The sequence below is a fragment of the Notothenia rossii genome (genome assembly GCF_949606895.1).
Source record: "Notothenia rossii genome assembly, chromosome: 12".
NCBI classification, from domain to species: Eukaryota; Metazoa; Chordata; class Actinopteri; order Perciformes; family Nototheniidae; genus Notothenia; species Notothenia rossii.
Window position 1 is genome coordinate 12,852,704 of NC_136911.1, and position 16,376 is coordinate 12,869,079.

At 39.0% G+C, this 16,376-nt stretch overlaps 1 protein-coding gene across 2 annotated transcripts in view; it reads right to left on the minus strand.

The window, feature by feature from the left end:
• LOC307026621 (A-type potassium channel modulatory protein DPP6-like) overlaps positions 1-16,376 on the minus strand; it is a 352,894-nt gene that overhangs the window by 76,759 nt on the left and 259,759 nt on the right. For both annotated transcript variants that reach the window (XM_079662165.1, XM_079662164.1), the window contains exon 4: positions 3,051-3,145. In XM_079662165.1, coding sequence (XP_079518291.1) covers positions 3,051-3,145 — 95 coding nt within the window. The remainder of the gene's footprint in view (positions 1-3,050; positions 3,146-16,376) is intronic.

The following is a 16,376-nucleotide window of genomic DNA, read 5'->3' on the forward strand; positions in this document are numbered from 1 at the left end:
AGTTAACTTCAGCTAAATGTATGCGAGCGGATATGGATAGATCTTTAGTGATCTTTAGTGAAGTTACCTAAAGTGAGAGAGGAGACGGCGTCTGTCAGAAGAACGAGGAAGTATGACAATGATTATTTGAAGCTAGGATTTTCATGGACCAGTCCTGATGACACTCCACTGCCACAGTGTGTTATCTACAACGAGGTGCTAGCTAATGACAGTATGAGACAATGTAAACTCCGGCGTCATATTGAGACGAAACACCCATGTTTGGTGACCAAGCCACAGGAGTTTTTTGACCGGAAGCTCAAGGAATTGCAGTCACAGAAAAATGTCAGACACATTTAGCACTGGGAATACAAAGGCAACCGAAGCATCATACCGAGTGGCATTACGGATAGCTAAGGCAGGTAAACCTCACAACATTGGTGAAACGTTACTCCTCCCTGCTGCTAAAGACATCTCCGTCTCAACTATTTCTCTCCGAGTGCAAAGTATGAGGAAGCTGCCATCCTTCACCTCAACATGTTTAAAACATAAAGATAAAGAGGTTTAAAAAAGCTATTGTTTAATGTTTTAAGGAGGTTACGCTCAGCCAATAAAAAAAAAGGGAAAGGCTCTTTGAAATGCAATTGAATACCCCTGCATTATAGCAGCAACAACAACAAAAAAATAAATAATAATAATAATAGCAATAATAATTGGGAGGGGGGGCGCGGCTGTGATTATGTTCTCTGAGGGGAGGCTCACCTTCCCACACTTTGGGAACCCCTGTGCTAGAGAGTAAGGGAGAGGAGTTCAGCAGAGTCACAGCCTCGGGGAAGAAGCTCTTCCTGTGCCTAGAGGTACGGGAAGGGAGGCTTCTGTAATGCCTGCCAGATGGAAGGAGGGTGAAGAGTCTGTTGTTGGGGTGGGAGGCATCCTTGACGATGTTCCTGGATTTGCCCAGACAGCGTTTGAGGAAAATGGTGGGTAACTGGGTGCCGGTGATCCGTTGGGCAGTTTTCACTACCCGTTGGAGTGATTTCCGGTCTGAGGCGGAGCAGTTGCCGTACCACACTATGATGCAGTTAGGGAGAATGCTCTCGACAGTAGAAGTCCACCAGGATCCTGGGACTAAGGTGGGCTTTCTTAAGGCCCTGTAGAAAGTAGAGACGCTGCTGCACCTTTTTAACCAGGATGGAGGAGTTCAGAGACCAAGTGAGGTCATTGGAGATGTGAATGCCAAGGAACTTGAAGCTCGACACACTTTGCACTGCAACTCTGTTTATGCAGATGGGGGTGTGTGCATGGCTCCTGTCCCGCCTGAAGTCCACGATGATCTCCTTGGTCTTCTTGGTGTTGAAAGCCAAGTTGTTGTCAGCACACCACGTGGCCAGGTGCAGTACCTCACCCCTGTAGGCCGTTTCATCGTCACCTCTGATCAGGCCAACCACCGTGGTGTCATCTGCAAACTTTATTATGGTGTTATATAAACAGCAGCGCAGTCATGGGTGAACAGGGAGTACAGTAGAGGGCTCAACACACAGCCTTGTGGCACGCCAGTGTTCAAGGTAGTAGTGGAGGAGGAGGAGTTGTCTAACTTCACAGACTGGGGTCTGTTAGTCAGGAAGTCCAGGATCCAGTTACAGAGCGATGTATTGATACCAAGCTGGCGAAGCTTGGAGATCAGCTTGGATGGGATAACAGTGTTGAATGCTGAACTGAAATCTATGAACAACATTCTGACGTAAGATTTGGGTCTATCCAGGTGGGTCAGGGCAAAGTGGAGTGCCGTGGAGATGGCATCCTCTGTTGAACTATTGCAGCGGTAGGCAAACTGGTATGGGTCCAGTGTAGCAGGCAGACAGGATTTCAGGTACGAGATAACCAGTCTCTCGAAGCACTTAGCGATGATGGGGGTGAGTGCAACAGGACGGAAGTCATTAATAGCCATAGCGGTTGAGAGCTTCGGCACTGGCCCGATGGTGGCGGTCTTAAAGATGGTGGGAACAACTGCTCGGGCCAGAGACAGGTTGAATCATTTGATTAAGCTGTGCAATAAAAAGAGCTTTAGGTGCTTTGATTGGCTGAGATAAAAAAAGAACATTAATTTAGTTAATCAACTATGGAACTATTTCAGGGTCATAAGTTTTGATCATTCAGAAAAATACAAGTTTTTATCCTGAACTTTGAAAAATACAATGATGTATTCAAAATAAAAAGTATTTTGAAATCATTTTTCAGGTTGAATATTATTTAGATTCAGTTCAGCAATTTTTTTGAATAAAATATTTATTTTCAGATTTCACTTTTATACATATTTTGATATTTGAATCCTTATTTTTTTCAGTTGCAGATTTTCTTTTTCAGATTCAAAAAAATATTTTTTTCAGTTTCAAATCTTGTTTTTTCAGGTTTCACATTGCTTTTCACCTTCAGATCGTTTTTCACTTTCAGATAAATTTTTTTCGCTTTCAGACTTTTGGCCCTGATGTTGCTTGGGGGGGGGGCGGGGCTTACCAAAGAGTAGTTTGGCATCCTGAGTGGCAGGCCTCCCTCTGTCATGTTGCCTTCATGGATGTTAGGTAGAAATATAACTCAATACTTTCTATACACAATACTCCCGTGATTGGTGGTAAACTGATACCAGCATCAAAGTTCCGTTAAGCGAGCTGTTGAGCATCGTAGTTGGCAACAATCAAGGTATAAGCGCAATAAACTGTGCTAGAATGTGAAATTACGTATCCGTAATCTGAAAACAACAAATCTGCAACTGAAAAAAATAAGGATTCAAATACCAAAATATGTATAAAAGTCAAATCTGAAAATAAATATTTTATTCAAAAAAAGAATATTCAACCTGAAAAATGATTTCAAATACTTATTTTTATTTTGAATACATCATTGTATTTTTCAAAGTTCAGGATAAAAACTTGAACTGTCAAATAAATTGTATTTTTTTTGAATGATCAAAACTTATGACCCTGAAATAGCTCTATAATCAACAGCCATAGTTAATTATTCAGCCCTTTTTGTATGAGAAAATAAAGAGGGGGAAAAGATGGCAAAATACTTACAAATTTCTTTTTATGCACCAAGACGGTCTTTTCATCAGTGTCGACATTGAATTTAATAACATCGCCATCACGATTACGATATATAAGCTCACAGCCTGCAAGGAGAGAGAGAGAGAGAGAGAACAAAATAAACCTTGATTTCACATTTTCCTTGATTTATCATGTAATATGCTCTTTTAAAGCCTACAACGATACACAGAATGTACCTTCATGATCACACACATAAACAAAATTATTCCTTTGGAAAAAGGGGAATGTAACTTTCATCCTTACATTTGTGAGTCTGACAAATGTGCATACAGTACATAGTCATATTTTACAGTCACGGTGCAAGAGAGCAGAAATAAAGCTCCTCATCATCCAGAATGCTGTTCAACTGAAAACTCAACAGGTGGAAAACATAGCGGCTCTACAAATTAAAAGTCTGGTTTCAAAAGAGTCTTATTTTAATGTAAAGATTTCTTGATTCAAGTGTATCTATTACTGTTAACGTTTGGTAAAATAACTCCCTTAAGTAAGTCATTCTAAAACCTGAAAAGTCAAAATTCTATGATATGAAGATTTTCTATGATGTATTTAAATATTGTGGAATTCTTCAGGGCATCTAATGGCGCATTTCCACTACAGGGCCTCGCTCGGTATGGCTCGGCCTCGTTAGGCCTTGTTAGGACTGGCTCACTTTATGCTGCGTTTCCATTACAGTTTAGTAGCTGGGGCAGTAACTATAGTAACGCAGTGTAGGCGGAGCCGTGACGTCATCTTCAATGAGAACCACAGAAAAACAACATCAGCCGTTAGCTGTTAGCACTCAAGCTCACAGCTCCTCATATCTGTTCAGAAACTAGACAAAAGTTAAACAAGTACAAACCACAGACTGTCTGTGTCATGGCGAATACAGTCGCTGGTTTATTTATGTCTGTAGGCCGTTGTTGTGAGTGTGGACGGTCGGAGAATATACTGCGTTAGCTTAGCCGATCTCTATTTAGAAAAGACGCATTTTGAAAGGTTTTTTGCCTGCCGTCTGTCTGCAGACTTGTCAAAGCATTAATTCATGGTTTTTACTAACCGGTATCAGTATGTTGTTACTTCGGCATCATTTTGAAACGTGTATTACAATTAAATCACTGTCAAATATGTTTATTTTTTGTAGTTGTAGCCCCCTTGCCAGCGATTCTCTCTAGTTTAGCATACTCAGCCCTGCCTGGTCGTTTGCCCGGAAAGAACCTCGATTTTATGGGGCCAGAAAAATTGTGAAATAGTACCCGCTAGCCGGAACTACACCAAGGGAAAACGCAACCAAAAACGGGCCGGGCACGGCACGCTTAAAGCGAGCTCTGCGCTGTAGTGGAAATGCGCCATTATACACTGGTATGGTGCTTTGCACAATGTCAGTGCTTAATAACCTGACCTATTTTGTGTCATAAAACATGCACAGTTACAATATGCCTGAATACAAAAGGTTCCTGGACAAACACAGCAAGTTCAGGTCAATGTATGAAACCCTGAAACCGAGATATTATTTGAAAGATGTATGAAAGTTGATGCAACCTCATATCAATCAGGCTTTTATCAGTGAAGTTTACGTTTTATACAACTGCACCTTTCACCTTCAATCCATCTGCGCCACTCTGTCTTATAGGTTTTGTGATCCATAGGAGCACGAGCAAACAATCATTTGGTGAGGTAATTAGAACCCAGTAATTGTTATGCAGTGCTCTCTATCTGCTATCTAATTGTCCATTAGAGATGACAAAATTACCATCACAATGGCTTTAATTCAAAATGTGCTGGGGAGAGCAGTTTCAGACATTTTTAGATTGGCATAACCAAACGGCCCCTCAACAGCTTTTTTCTCCTTGTTTAAAACCATCGGCATATTATTGGCATCTATCTATCTATCTATCTATCTATCTATCTATCTATCTATCTATCTATCTATCTATCTATCTATCTATAAAATGGTTATGGTATGTCAAACGAAAGACAACATAATATCAAACCAGTGGTCGAAGAGATTCACTCAACTTTCTTTAGTTTTTTGACTTATTTTGACTTTATTTTAAACTCGGAGACCGGCATCTTTTTCAGGCACCTTTTCTTCCCTTCTTTATTCCGCACCAAATTGCTGATCTGCTCCTTTATCCACACACTCCAAGACACCTGAAGTATCCCCCAGATATACATCTTACCATAACTGCCCTTTTATAAGCCCTCTGCTGAGTTCATCATTTTAGACCTCATCATCCCTCTTTTACCTCTCCAACTCTTTGTTTTCTGCTATTTCAAAGACAGAGGGCCATCCATTTTTTCACAGTACCCTAGGCATTATGTCTTCCCTTCAATCTCTCTCTTTCTAGCTTTCTCTCATTCTCTTTGCCTTCCATTTCCACTCACTATGCAGTAGCCCAGGGTACTGTTTTCTCCTCTGATCTATACCTTTCCACAGCAGTATGTCTTATTAATAGTCTTCTGCCCTGGGCACAGCCATAAGACAGCCTCACTCCAGGGAAACAGAGGGAATGCCAGGAATTGAGAGAGGGACGTAGGAGGGGACACACTCAAGTGAGACAGAGAAAGAGAGACGTGAGCAAAATTGCTATATAATGCCTTTCATGTTTCATTATCAAATCAATCGCCAAATAACCTAAAAAAATAACCTAAAAAAACACGAGTCTACCAAATGCTAATTGTATTCCTACAGAGTAACAGTGTCATTTTCACAATGTGTAGTTCTTAAAAAATATATACAAATCGATCCAGAAGAAGAGATTTTGTCTGGTAAATTCATATTACAAATCCAACGATATAAATACAAAGAATCATCTCATGATCTAAACCCCTTTATTTGGAGGTAAAACAACCCCTTATTGTTCACAAACAAATGTGTACATGCAACAATATGACAAATATGGTAAATATAAACTACGATTTTGAATATATTTGTAACTTTGTTGCTATTTTACTGTAGGCTTGATTATGGACCAATATATTTATTCTACTGCATTGTAAGACCATTACGCCCCGTCCAACGCCCATTCACTTTGAATGGGGTGACGTTACGCTTTGCCGAACTGCATTGTGGGAGCGTCGTTTCGCTTTGCTCGCTTCAAAAGTTGAGCAATGTTCAACTTTTGAAGCTTCGACGGAAGCGTCAGCCAATCAAATCATATGCCAGTACAAGCTCTAGCCAATCAAACCGCGTGCTTGTGTGTCCGGGGCGGGAGATTCATGTGATTGGTTGTTGGTCGAGCTTCAGACACGCCCACCGGCAAGCTTCAATGCACGCCACCGTTTGGACGATGCGTTAGGGAGGCTAGCACCAGTGAATTAAAAAATATCACCGTTATAGCTCTCAACGAGTTATCAGTCATTACTCTCATATATTATTATATATACAGTAGTCATTCATAAATCCCAAACCATGTGGAAAAAAAATACACCATCGCAAACAAATGGGTTTATAGAATTGCTGTAACACAATTATCCAGAAGGCCTCTTGCTGTGAAGGGATGCTCTCAGCCTTTCTGCAGAATTACACAAACACAGTTAAGCTACGAAATTCTCGGTGATAAGCCTGCTACTGTAAAGTGCATTCAAAGGATTGTTAGTCCATTTCACGGCTTGGTTGTGAAAGCCATGTGCAGTAGGCATTATAGGGGTGTGGATTGTACAGGATATTCAGCTGCAGTAGAGAAGTGTCTTTGTAAACATACAGTGCTAGCTACTGCAATAACATTACATCAAGCAATACGCTTATGCTTCTGCATACAAAACTGTGAAACCACAAGTATATCACAAACAAAGACTACAGATAAAGTAGTACTGTTTGCCGATACTATGAAGAGGATAAAACAAGACAAAATCATTCATAATAAATAGTGTGTGTGTGTGTGTGTGTGTGTGTGTGTGTGTGTGTGTGTGTGTGTGTGTGTGTGTGTGTGTGTGTGTGTGTGTGTGTGTGTACCTTTGTTGCTCCTCTCACCTCGGCAGGTAAATCAAAATTGTGATTTTTAAGCAAGTCCATATGTTACTAATCTTAAATCACTATTATAGTTTTTTGCTACATTACAAATCCATTTCTAAGGCTTAACTAATAGTGAAACTAGGAATTTGGAATGTAAATGATGATGTATTTTTTGCAACAAACAGAAGTTTTTTTTTATGTTGTATTGTAGGCTTGGTTAATATAAGTACATAAATAAGTAAATATATTTGTATTGCACTGTAATTTATAGAATTTAAATACTTTTGCTGATTATAATGTCTCAAACCCCCTTATCCGTTCCCCTCCAAAAAGGGGTTTCAGGTACAACTGATCATAATTGATCACATTTAAGGTTCTCCATTGTGCTACTTTTTTTCAGTGTAAAGGGTTTAAAAAACAGATTACTGTAAGAGTCCTAAACAGGTATGTTTTTATTAGAAAAAGTTGTTATAGGCTGATTGGGTCGGTTAGTAAGGAAATAAAAAGGCCTGCTTATACTTTTTTCCCTTTCAATCACTCTCAGCAAGTCTGAAAATGAAAATAATACCTGGAATGTCCCTAACCCTTTGTAATGTGATTACAAAACACAAGGGGCCTATATTATACTTTTTGTTTCTGTAGGCTTTAATATAAGGCTTGAAGTAAGGCATGGTTGAAATGTTACATTCTAAATGTTTCTTTCCGGTTCCAGTTAATTTGTCTGTGCTCAAGGCTACATGCTACTGGGGGAGAATTATGGTGTCTGTCTGGGTATAAATACAAAGTATCCAATGCAGCAACAAAGCCTTACATCGTTTCCCCAAATTGGCTTAGATGGGCTGTGCAATATAAGTTTATAAAAATGTCAATAGGAGTTTTAATCAAAAAAGTCCCCACTTATTTATAGTAATTTCATTCATGCCTGTTACTGAAAGGAAACTGAAAGAGCATTTTCTCTACTGTTGCAAAGCTTAACTGTACCTAAGAATTTGAAGTTGAACAACTAGATAAATTAGTTTTCAAAAAGGATCATAATAATATTTTTTTTTTAAATGTATTCACCCTGCAGCTCGGCATTTTGCTTAAAGCTGGGACATTCAAGGTCAGGGAAATTCCCAGCCTCAAAATCTGAATTCCTCTTCCATATACAGTATATGACTTTAAAAAACAGAGGTATCAGTCAGCTAAGGTGAAACAAAAGTTGCCAAAACCATTACATTAATTTCTATTTTGGACTGCAGAGCCCACCATGACAGTATACAGTATCATGCTTCAATGCTCATTGTCATGCACACAGCTCAGCTTTTATAGGAAATTAGAGCTGATGACCAGCACATGCTGATGATCCCCACAGGTTCAGCAACAATTACACAGGCATAGCAAGAAGAGCAATGCAAGGTAATGATGTAACAATATTGAACAGCTCCAAGATTTGCTCGGAAAAAAAGTGTATGCCCCAGTAATAGAGGATTATAAAACAAGCAATAATCAAGAAAAATTACTTTTAGATATATAGTACAGCAATTATGTGGCATATTTATGTGTATTTGCCCATGCACTTGACTATGAGTACAATGAAGTGACTGGAAGCATCTTATATACATGGCCAAGGACTCCATGGATGTCAGATAATGTCTAAGTGTGGGTTCATTTCAAAGGGTGATCAGCATTCTATGTTGTGAATAGAAAGCACCTTTTTCAATAAAGGTTTTTGTATTTAAATTCCTCTACAATATAATGAAGCCATACAAGCCATGTTTAGCACCAGTTTGCAATATCTGTACTCAAAAGAAAATATTCCCAAATATTTGAACATTTTGAAGCCTGGAACCTTGTGAATTGCTGTGAAACTGGTGCATTCAGACCATTTCCTCATACTATATGGCCATTCAGTTTTAAAGCAGTTGAGAAGATAATTTCCTAAACATTAAGTCAAAAGACTCACCCATATTCCTTCCAAAATGACTCTTAAGGGAGGACACAAGTGTTCTCAGAAACCCTCCATCAATTTGCTGAAAACCCCATGTGCTTTTTGTAACCTGTAACCTCAATTTGAAATTAATCTTTAAGTCATTGTGTCATCGAATTGACTCACTGCCTCTGAAGTGATGGTCATTTTATCAGTGTCTGCCAGCTGTTCATATTCTCCTCATAAATCCACAATCTCTTTTGCTCCTTGAGTCGCAGGCACAGTCCTTGTATGCTCTAGCTCCCTTTTTTCCTTGAGTGTGTAAGTATGGCAGTAGTGCTGTGTATCCTTGGGCTTGCAAACCAGTCAATGAACTTGAAAAAACCTGCCTAATGTTGGAGTTAAGACCATGAGGGAGATTAGCCAATGAATCAAAACATATCAAAGTTATAGCTCTTAATGAGTTAACAGTCATTACTTTAATATATACCGGTAAGTTACTTGTGATTCAAAATTCCCAAACCATGTGGAATTAAAATGACCCGTATCACAAACAAATGTCTTAGAATAGGATATAGGGGTGTGAATTGTACTGGATATTCAGCTGCAGTAGAGAAGTGTCTGTCTAAGCATACAGTGCTAGCTACTGCAGAAATGTTACATCATGCATTTACGCTTCTGCTTCTGCACACAAACCTGTGAAACCACAACTATATCACAATCAAAGCAATGTTTGCAGATACTATAAAGAGGACAAAATAAGAGAAACCCTTGTGTGTGTGTTGTGTGTGTGTGTGTGTGTGTGTGTGTGTGTGTGTGTGTATATACTTATTGTGTCTCTCTCTACTCACCTCTCTGCAGATAGACACAGACAGCAGAATTGTGCTTTTATAGCAGGTTTATATGGGACTCTAGTGCTATGGGACCTAACTGGCAGGCTGTAGAATATTCTTTAATAATAGTATGAGAAAATAGAAGAGTATTCAGTGGCAAACCAAATAACAACAAAAAGCATAATTATCTAACTGGCAGATTAGCTGATAAACTGACTTTACCCTGCAACCTGTCATCATCAGCAATAATACTAGCTTGCTGTCTTTAAATACATTTGCCATTTTAGGCTGTCTATAGCCGAGTAAACTAGTCAACTTTAAGGGGAAAGGCCAATCAAGGTTTAACAATCTTTCTGTGTATTCCAATAATGAAAAACATCAGTAAAAGCTGACAGTATGCTTCTGTTAAAAGACTATTGTCTAACTCCAAAGCATCAGACTTGCCTCCAGTAACGTGGGCCATCTCACAAGGGGATATTGGCACCAACTGTTTAAAAATAATGTTAATGTTTTACAAAAGACGATCATCTGTGACAGTGAACGCTCACTGGATACTAGCAGTTATTATATATGCTAACTTTATATTTTTAATTCATACGAAAAATAACTCAATTTATAAATGGCACTCACATCATTACTCATGTTGTGTCATGGGAGCAGAGCTATAAAAAGTCAATAATGGAGTGAGATTGTTAATCAAGTGGCTGCTTTACCTGTACATTAGAGATGAGCGATTCTGCATAATTTACAAACAAGTTAATGCTTTGACTAGCTACCTATAGCTTCCAATCGGACACACACTGCTTTACAAATGGCTCCCTCTTCACCATATTTTACAAATATAATTGAGACAAGGGGCATCTCTTGGAGGTGCAAACAAAAGGAACATGGCCAAAAAAAACGCATTGTGTCCGAACATGCCGACTTTACCTTTGTGCTGTTAGAATGATGTTGATACTGTGTCTGTTCAATTAAGATAGAGTGGTAAAAAGTGGCAAATGGTAGATATCACTGCTGTCTGATAACTGTGCCTAACCAGTGAAACAAGCGATGGCTTCAGAACATGATCAGAGTAATGATGGAGAAAGCAGGGTGAACTTCATTTAACTAAGAATAATTTTCGTTTATGACATCTTGGGTTTATTTTGATGCTTCTGCTGTCAAAGCTACTGATTAGGCTCACATTGTACTGTCAAACTGATGACTGAGATCTAGAAACATGTTACAAGTCTAACCTGACAGTAATAGAGAGCACACTGCATCTCCAGTCTGATTATTTATTGCAACGTCTGACTTCTATTTAGGATTTTTTGCTGCATACCCAGTTCTAAGCAAGGAACTTTGTAGTAGAGTACAATGCTATTATAGAGAAGATACATAGATAAATAAGCTAAATTATCTTTCTAAAATATAATCCAATTGCTGCAGATTACAGATTACAGCCTTGGCAACCAGAATAAGCAGAAGCTAAAAGAGCACCCTAAGTACAGTATAAATCCAAAGTGGACCTATCATGCTATATTTGAATAATATATTGTAGGGCCATACCTATATAAAACATGTCTGTGAAGTTTTTTTTTCAAAATACCAAACAGATCATGCATTTTAGCCATGCCTCATGTTGCTCTATTTGCTCTTTTCCAGCCCTGTTTTTGCAAGGGCTGATTCTGTGACGTAGCTTTAATGCAAATGAGCTGCAGCTGACCACGCCCCCCTGCAGGAGAGGGGAGCGTGCTCTGATCAGCTGCTGGGCTCTCAGAAGAGGGGAGGAAAAGAGAGGGTCCGTCCGCCGCGTATTATTCTTATATTATTATATCGAGTCGTTATTCATTCGTTTTAAAGCTCAATAAATAACAAAGAAGGCCTTTGACCGGCACTTTTCTAACTTTGTACGGAAGATTTAAACTTTAACGGACATGTTAACCGGCGAAAACAAATCGAACTGAAACTCTGCCGAACGGTCCCCTCGTCCCTTGGAAGAGGCGGAGAGGTGGGTGTTTGTCAGCTGCTGGTGGACTACCGGAGAGAATTACAGCGCTTGCCTCGGGGAGGGAGAAAAAGAGCCAGAGCGTCCACAGCGGAGAATAAACAGAAGGGCAACCTTGGCAACCATGCGCGGGAAGTCTTCTTCGCTGCTTTTGTGGCAGACTACAGCACCACTTACAGGCCTGGCATATGTACTACAGCGTCTCCAGCGCTTTCGAGCGGCAATGGCCGTGGCCCATCCCCCCATTCCCCTGATGGGTGGAGTGTTGCCCATACAGATGTAGCACTTCATTTCAGACTCCAGTTTACAGCTTCCTGCCTACGACCTGCCTAAGACCAGTATAGAGGAATGTTAAGCCCTCCCACTATTTTCCAAGAGGGCGTTGCCAGATTTTCAATTTCAGGTTTTAACCAGGAGATGGCGCTTCATTCACAAATACAGAAAGACAAGTTTCATGGACTTTCAGTTGTGTTTTGAAGAGCATTTGAACACATCAATATTTTAGATACTATACTAAAGTATATCTAATCTTGTAATTCAATAATATATAGTCTTTATATATTAAATAATCATAATAATAATGTAAATGTTTACATTACACTTCTTTATTTGTTATGCTCATACTTTTACCTTTACAATCGTTTGCTTTAATATGCAGTATTTTTTTTGTATATTTTTGTGTTTGCTTCCTCCTGCTCCCTTTCGGACGCATACTGTATGATTTATTATTATTATTATTATTATTAATATGAAGATATTATTAAGATAAGATGTTACTTTATTGATTGAACATTTTAGTTTAGAATGTGCTGTCCCACCGTAATTCAGAAGGCTCACAGGTCACATTCCGACCATTATTTAAAACAATAGGTGCTTTCACACCGTCTACAGTTTGATTTGTATAGAGGGAGCTCTGTGGCTGAATGGCCAGCGATTAGGTGTGGCGCATTTATCATAGGTGATCAGAGCTAACTGCCTGCCGTCAGATTTCATTTAAAAAACAGATCTGATTTTAAGACTATTTCTGCACTCATAAAGAATCATAAGAATAAGAATAATTCGTATTGAACTGGTTTCATTAATTTGTGAGTTTATTTAACACTAGAACCGCCAATCGGGTCAATTTGTGTGATGTGTGTTGTGTGTGTGCAATGTAACTTTTTTTCAATAAAATATTAAAGTCTCCCAGTCCGTGACTTTTCCTGAAAGTGTGTTATGTAGCACCCTATGTTGTTAAAAATTGCATTCTAATAGCGGGATTTGACGGTTTTAGCTAGGCCTATACAAAAACCTCTGGCGGTTCTAGTGTTAAGGTAATTAGGTACAGTAGAAGCCCTTTTTTTATCAGTAACGAATTTAGCAGTTGAACATAAAAGTCAACTAACTGAGGGTCACTTGCAATGACAGTGTTGTGTCTATTGTAAGCTTGTCACTCAGAAACCTACCGTTAATTTAACTGTTGGAGAAGAAAGATCAAGGGGGGAGGGGGGCAGAGAGCTGTGGTTGATGGGCCATTAGTTGTGTAAATACACAGCTGAGAGCTGCCGTTTCATTCAGACTGTTTAAAAAACTGTAACAACGGACTATTTTTCCGCTACGCTTTGGGATCCTGATCTGCCGACGAGGCTCCATTAAAATATAAAGACAAAATCATTCATAATAAATAGTGTGTGTGTGTGTGTGTGTGTGTGTGTGTGTGTGTGTGTGTGTGTGTGTGTGTGTGTGTGTGTGTGTGTGTGTGTGTGTGTGTGTGTGTGTGTGTGTGTGTGTGTGTGTGTGTGTGTGTGTGTGTGTGTGTGTGTGTGTGTAGAGGTGTGTGTGGTTAAAACACTTTCATGAAGTGAAGGAATTTCCTTCTATAAAACAGCTGTGGGCAGCAGTGAGTGTCACGGACATGAATTCATAGATCAAGGCAGACTGGTGCACACACTCTCCTGTCCTGCCAGGCGACACGCCCGTTCTAAGCCGTGTCCCTCACTCCTCACATCACAAGCTGCATCAAAGTGTATTATGTTGTTACATCGTTTCAGATATTATGTTTCAGTTGTGCTTGATGCAAACTTGTCGAAATTCGCCGTTTTGAATCCAAAATAGGTCGTTTGTGTGATTCATGTAGATCTGCAATAAAAATATTTGTGGGGTATGAGGGGGGGGTCTGGGACCCGGAGTAATCTGCGGCCGTGAGCTGTTATGTGCCATCATGACATGCATGGTGTTCTTTTTTTATATATTATAATGAAGTGCGAGCTGTGTGCTCGAGTCTTCCTGCCTGTCGGCTCTGCTCTCATGGATGTATAATAAGGCTCTGCTGCTCCGAGATGATGGTCTAGCTTCAGCAGCTACATTACCTACGGGTGCGTTCGTTAATATTAACTGCACGTTAATCGGAGTCACTGTGGCACAGACTGGACCGCTGGTGAACAGCTGTTAGAACGGGCCGTTCAGGTGTTCAGAGCAGAGCTCCCTGTCGGAGCGGCAGAGCGTGATGTGAACTGAAAAGTTTTTCTGTGGCAATATTATTTAAGGAATCTTTGAGCTAGCTAGCTAGCATACATTGTCACTATCTGCTAACGTTAGCTTTAGCCTTATATTTCTAATAGTTTTTTTCATAGGCTATAAACAGAGGTGGCATAAGTATATATATTGTACTTGAGTAAAAGTAGAAGTACTCAGATCTTGTACTAGAATAAAAGTAGAAGTACTCAGACCTTGTACTTGAGTAAAAGTAGAAGCACACAGATCTTGTAGAGTAAAAGTAGAAGTACTCAGGTCTTGTACTTGAGTAAAAGTAGAAGTACCAGAGTGTAGGAATACTCTGTTACAGTAAAAGTCCTGCATTCAAAATGTTCCTCAAGTGAAAGTAGAAAAGTATTCTCATCAAAATATAGTGAAAGTAGCGACAGTAAAAGCAGTCATTGTGCAGATTGGTCCATTTCAGAATAATATATATGATATGTTTTATAATGATTGATCATGAAAGTGTTCTCAAAGCTGGTAAAGGTGCAGCTAGTTTGAATGACTTTGTATACTGCAGGGTAGCTTGTGGATTTACTCCAGGTGGAACTAAAGTCGGAATTAACACTTGATTATATTTCACGTCATTCATCCACATCTGTAAAGTAACTAAAGGTATTAAATACATGGAGTGGAGTAGAAGTACACCATGTACCTCTGAACTGTAGTGGAGTAGAAGAACAAAGTAGCAAAACATTTAAATACTTAAATAAAGTACAAGTATCTCAAAATTGTGCCCAAGTATAGTACTTGTTGAGTTTATGAACTTAGTTACTTTACACCATGTGGCTATAAAGATAGAAAGACTAAGCCTTGCACAGAGGCATGAAAATACATTTTCAAAATGCTCAACAGTGCTGCCAAAATTATAAACTGAATGCTACACAATTAAAATAAATGCTTTTATATATTTCTATTAGATGTGAGTCTTTGGCGTTTCTGTTATTATTAACACTGCTGCTTTAGTTGTTCTGCTGAAATCCTCTGTTATTCCTCATTTTAAAGCCGATATTCCGTGGGGTGGGGTAGCCGGGGGCTCGGATCCTTGTCACCTTTTTCATACAGATGAGTTTGCATCCCAAAGCCTCAGTCACCTTAATTCATGTAATAAAAACATCTCAGGTCAGTAACACTCAAAGCTAAATGTGCAATACCATGTTGAGCTATGTTACTATTTATAATGTTACTGTTGTTACATTAAAAGATGTAATATTGAAATGATTTCTTAACTTACAGTTGGCTATTTTTTACAATGTGTGTTGGAAGGATTTATTAAATTACTATGAATATTGTCATTGTTGAAGGCTTTTAGAGAAGGATTTACTATAAGCCTGAATTACATAACATTTTATACATAAAAACATAAAAGCCACAATAAATAAATCACAATTATTCTAGTTATTTTTACCTCCCGTATTGCTTTCAACCCACCAGCTTTTATGGTCTTGTTACGTCACTAACTGTAAGCTTGTCACATACAGTCTATGGTCACTCAGAGTAACCTACAGTTAATTTAGCTGCTGGAGAAGAAAGATCAGGGGGGGAGGGGGGAGAGAGCTGCAGTTTCATTCACACTGTTTAAAAAACGGTAACAATGGACTATTTTTCTTAGCGGATGCTTGTCAATTTAAATCAATACATAAAACAATTTTTTTAATCTATAAAACATTTTCCAAATCCATAAAAGCATTTAAATTAATATTGGGAGTCATGTCGTTACTTTGTTGAGAATGTGGCCGTGTAATAAGCGGGATAATTTGCAGCGACTTGTTCCTTATCGGGAAAATAACACCCGTCATGCAGACCAATATCCCTCCGCTGCGCGTTGGGATCCTGATCTGACGACGAGGCTCCATTAAAATATAAATATTTTTTGTGAATTACTGAGTTTAGGCACGTAACGTTTTAATGAAGTTGAATACAGTATATTCATATGGGCCAGTGATTTCATGTCAATTCGGCGAACATAAACATAAATGATCGTGGTGAAGATGATGATTAAATTAGGATTAAAAATCGAGAGCCGGGCTGCATTTCCTCCCGTTCGTTTTTTTCGACTAAACAACATTATTTTGTTAAATAACAACATAGTGATGTTTTGTAAATGATTACATGTCTC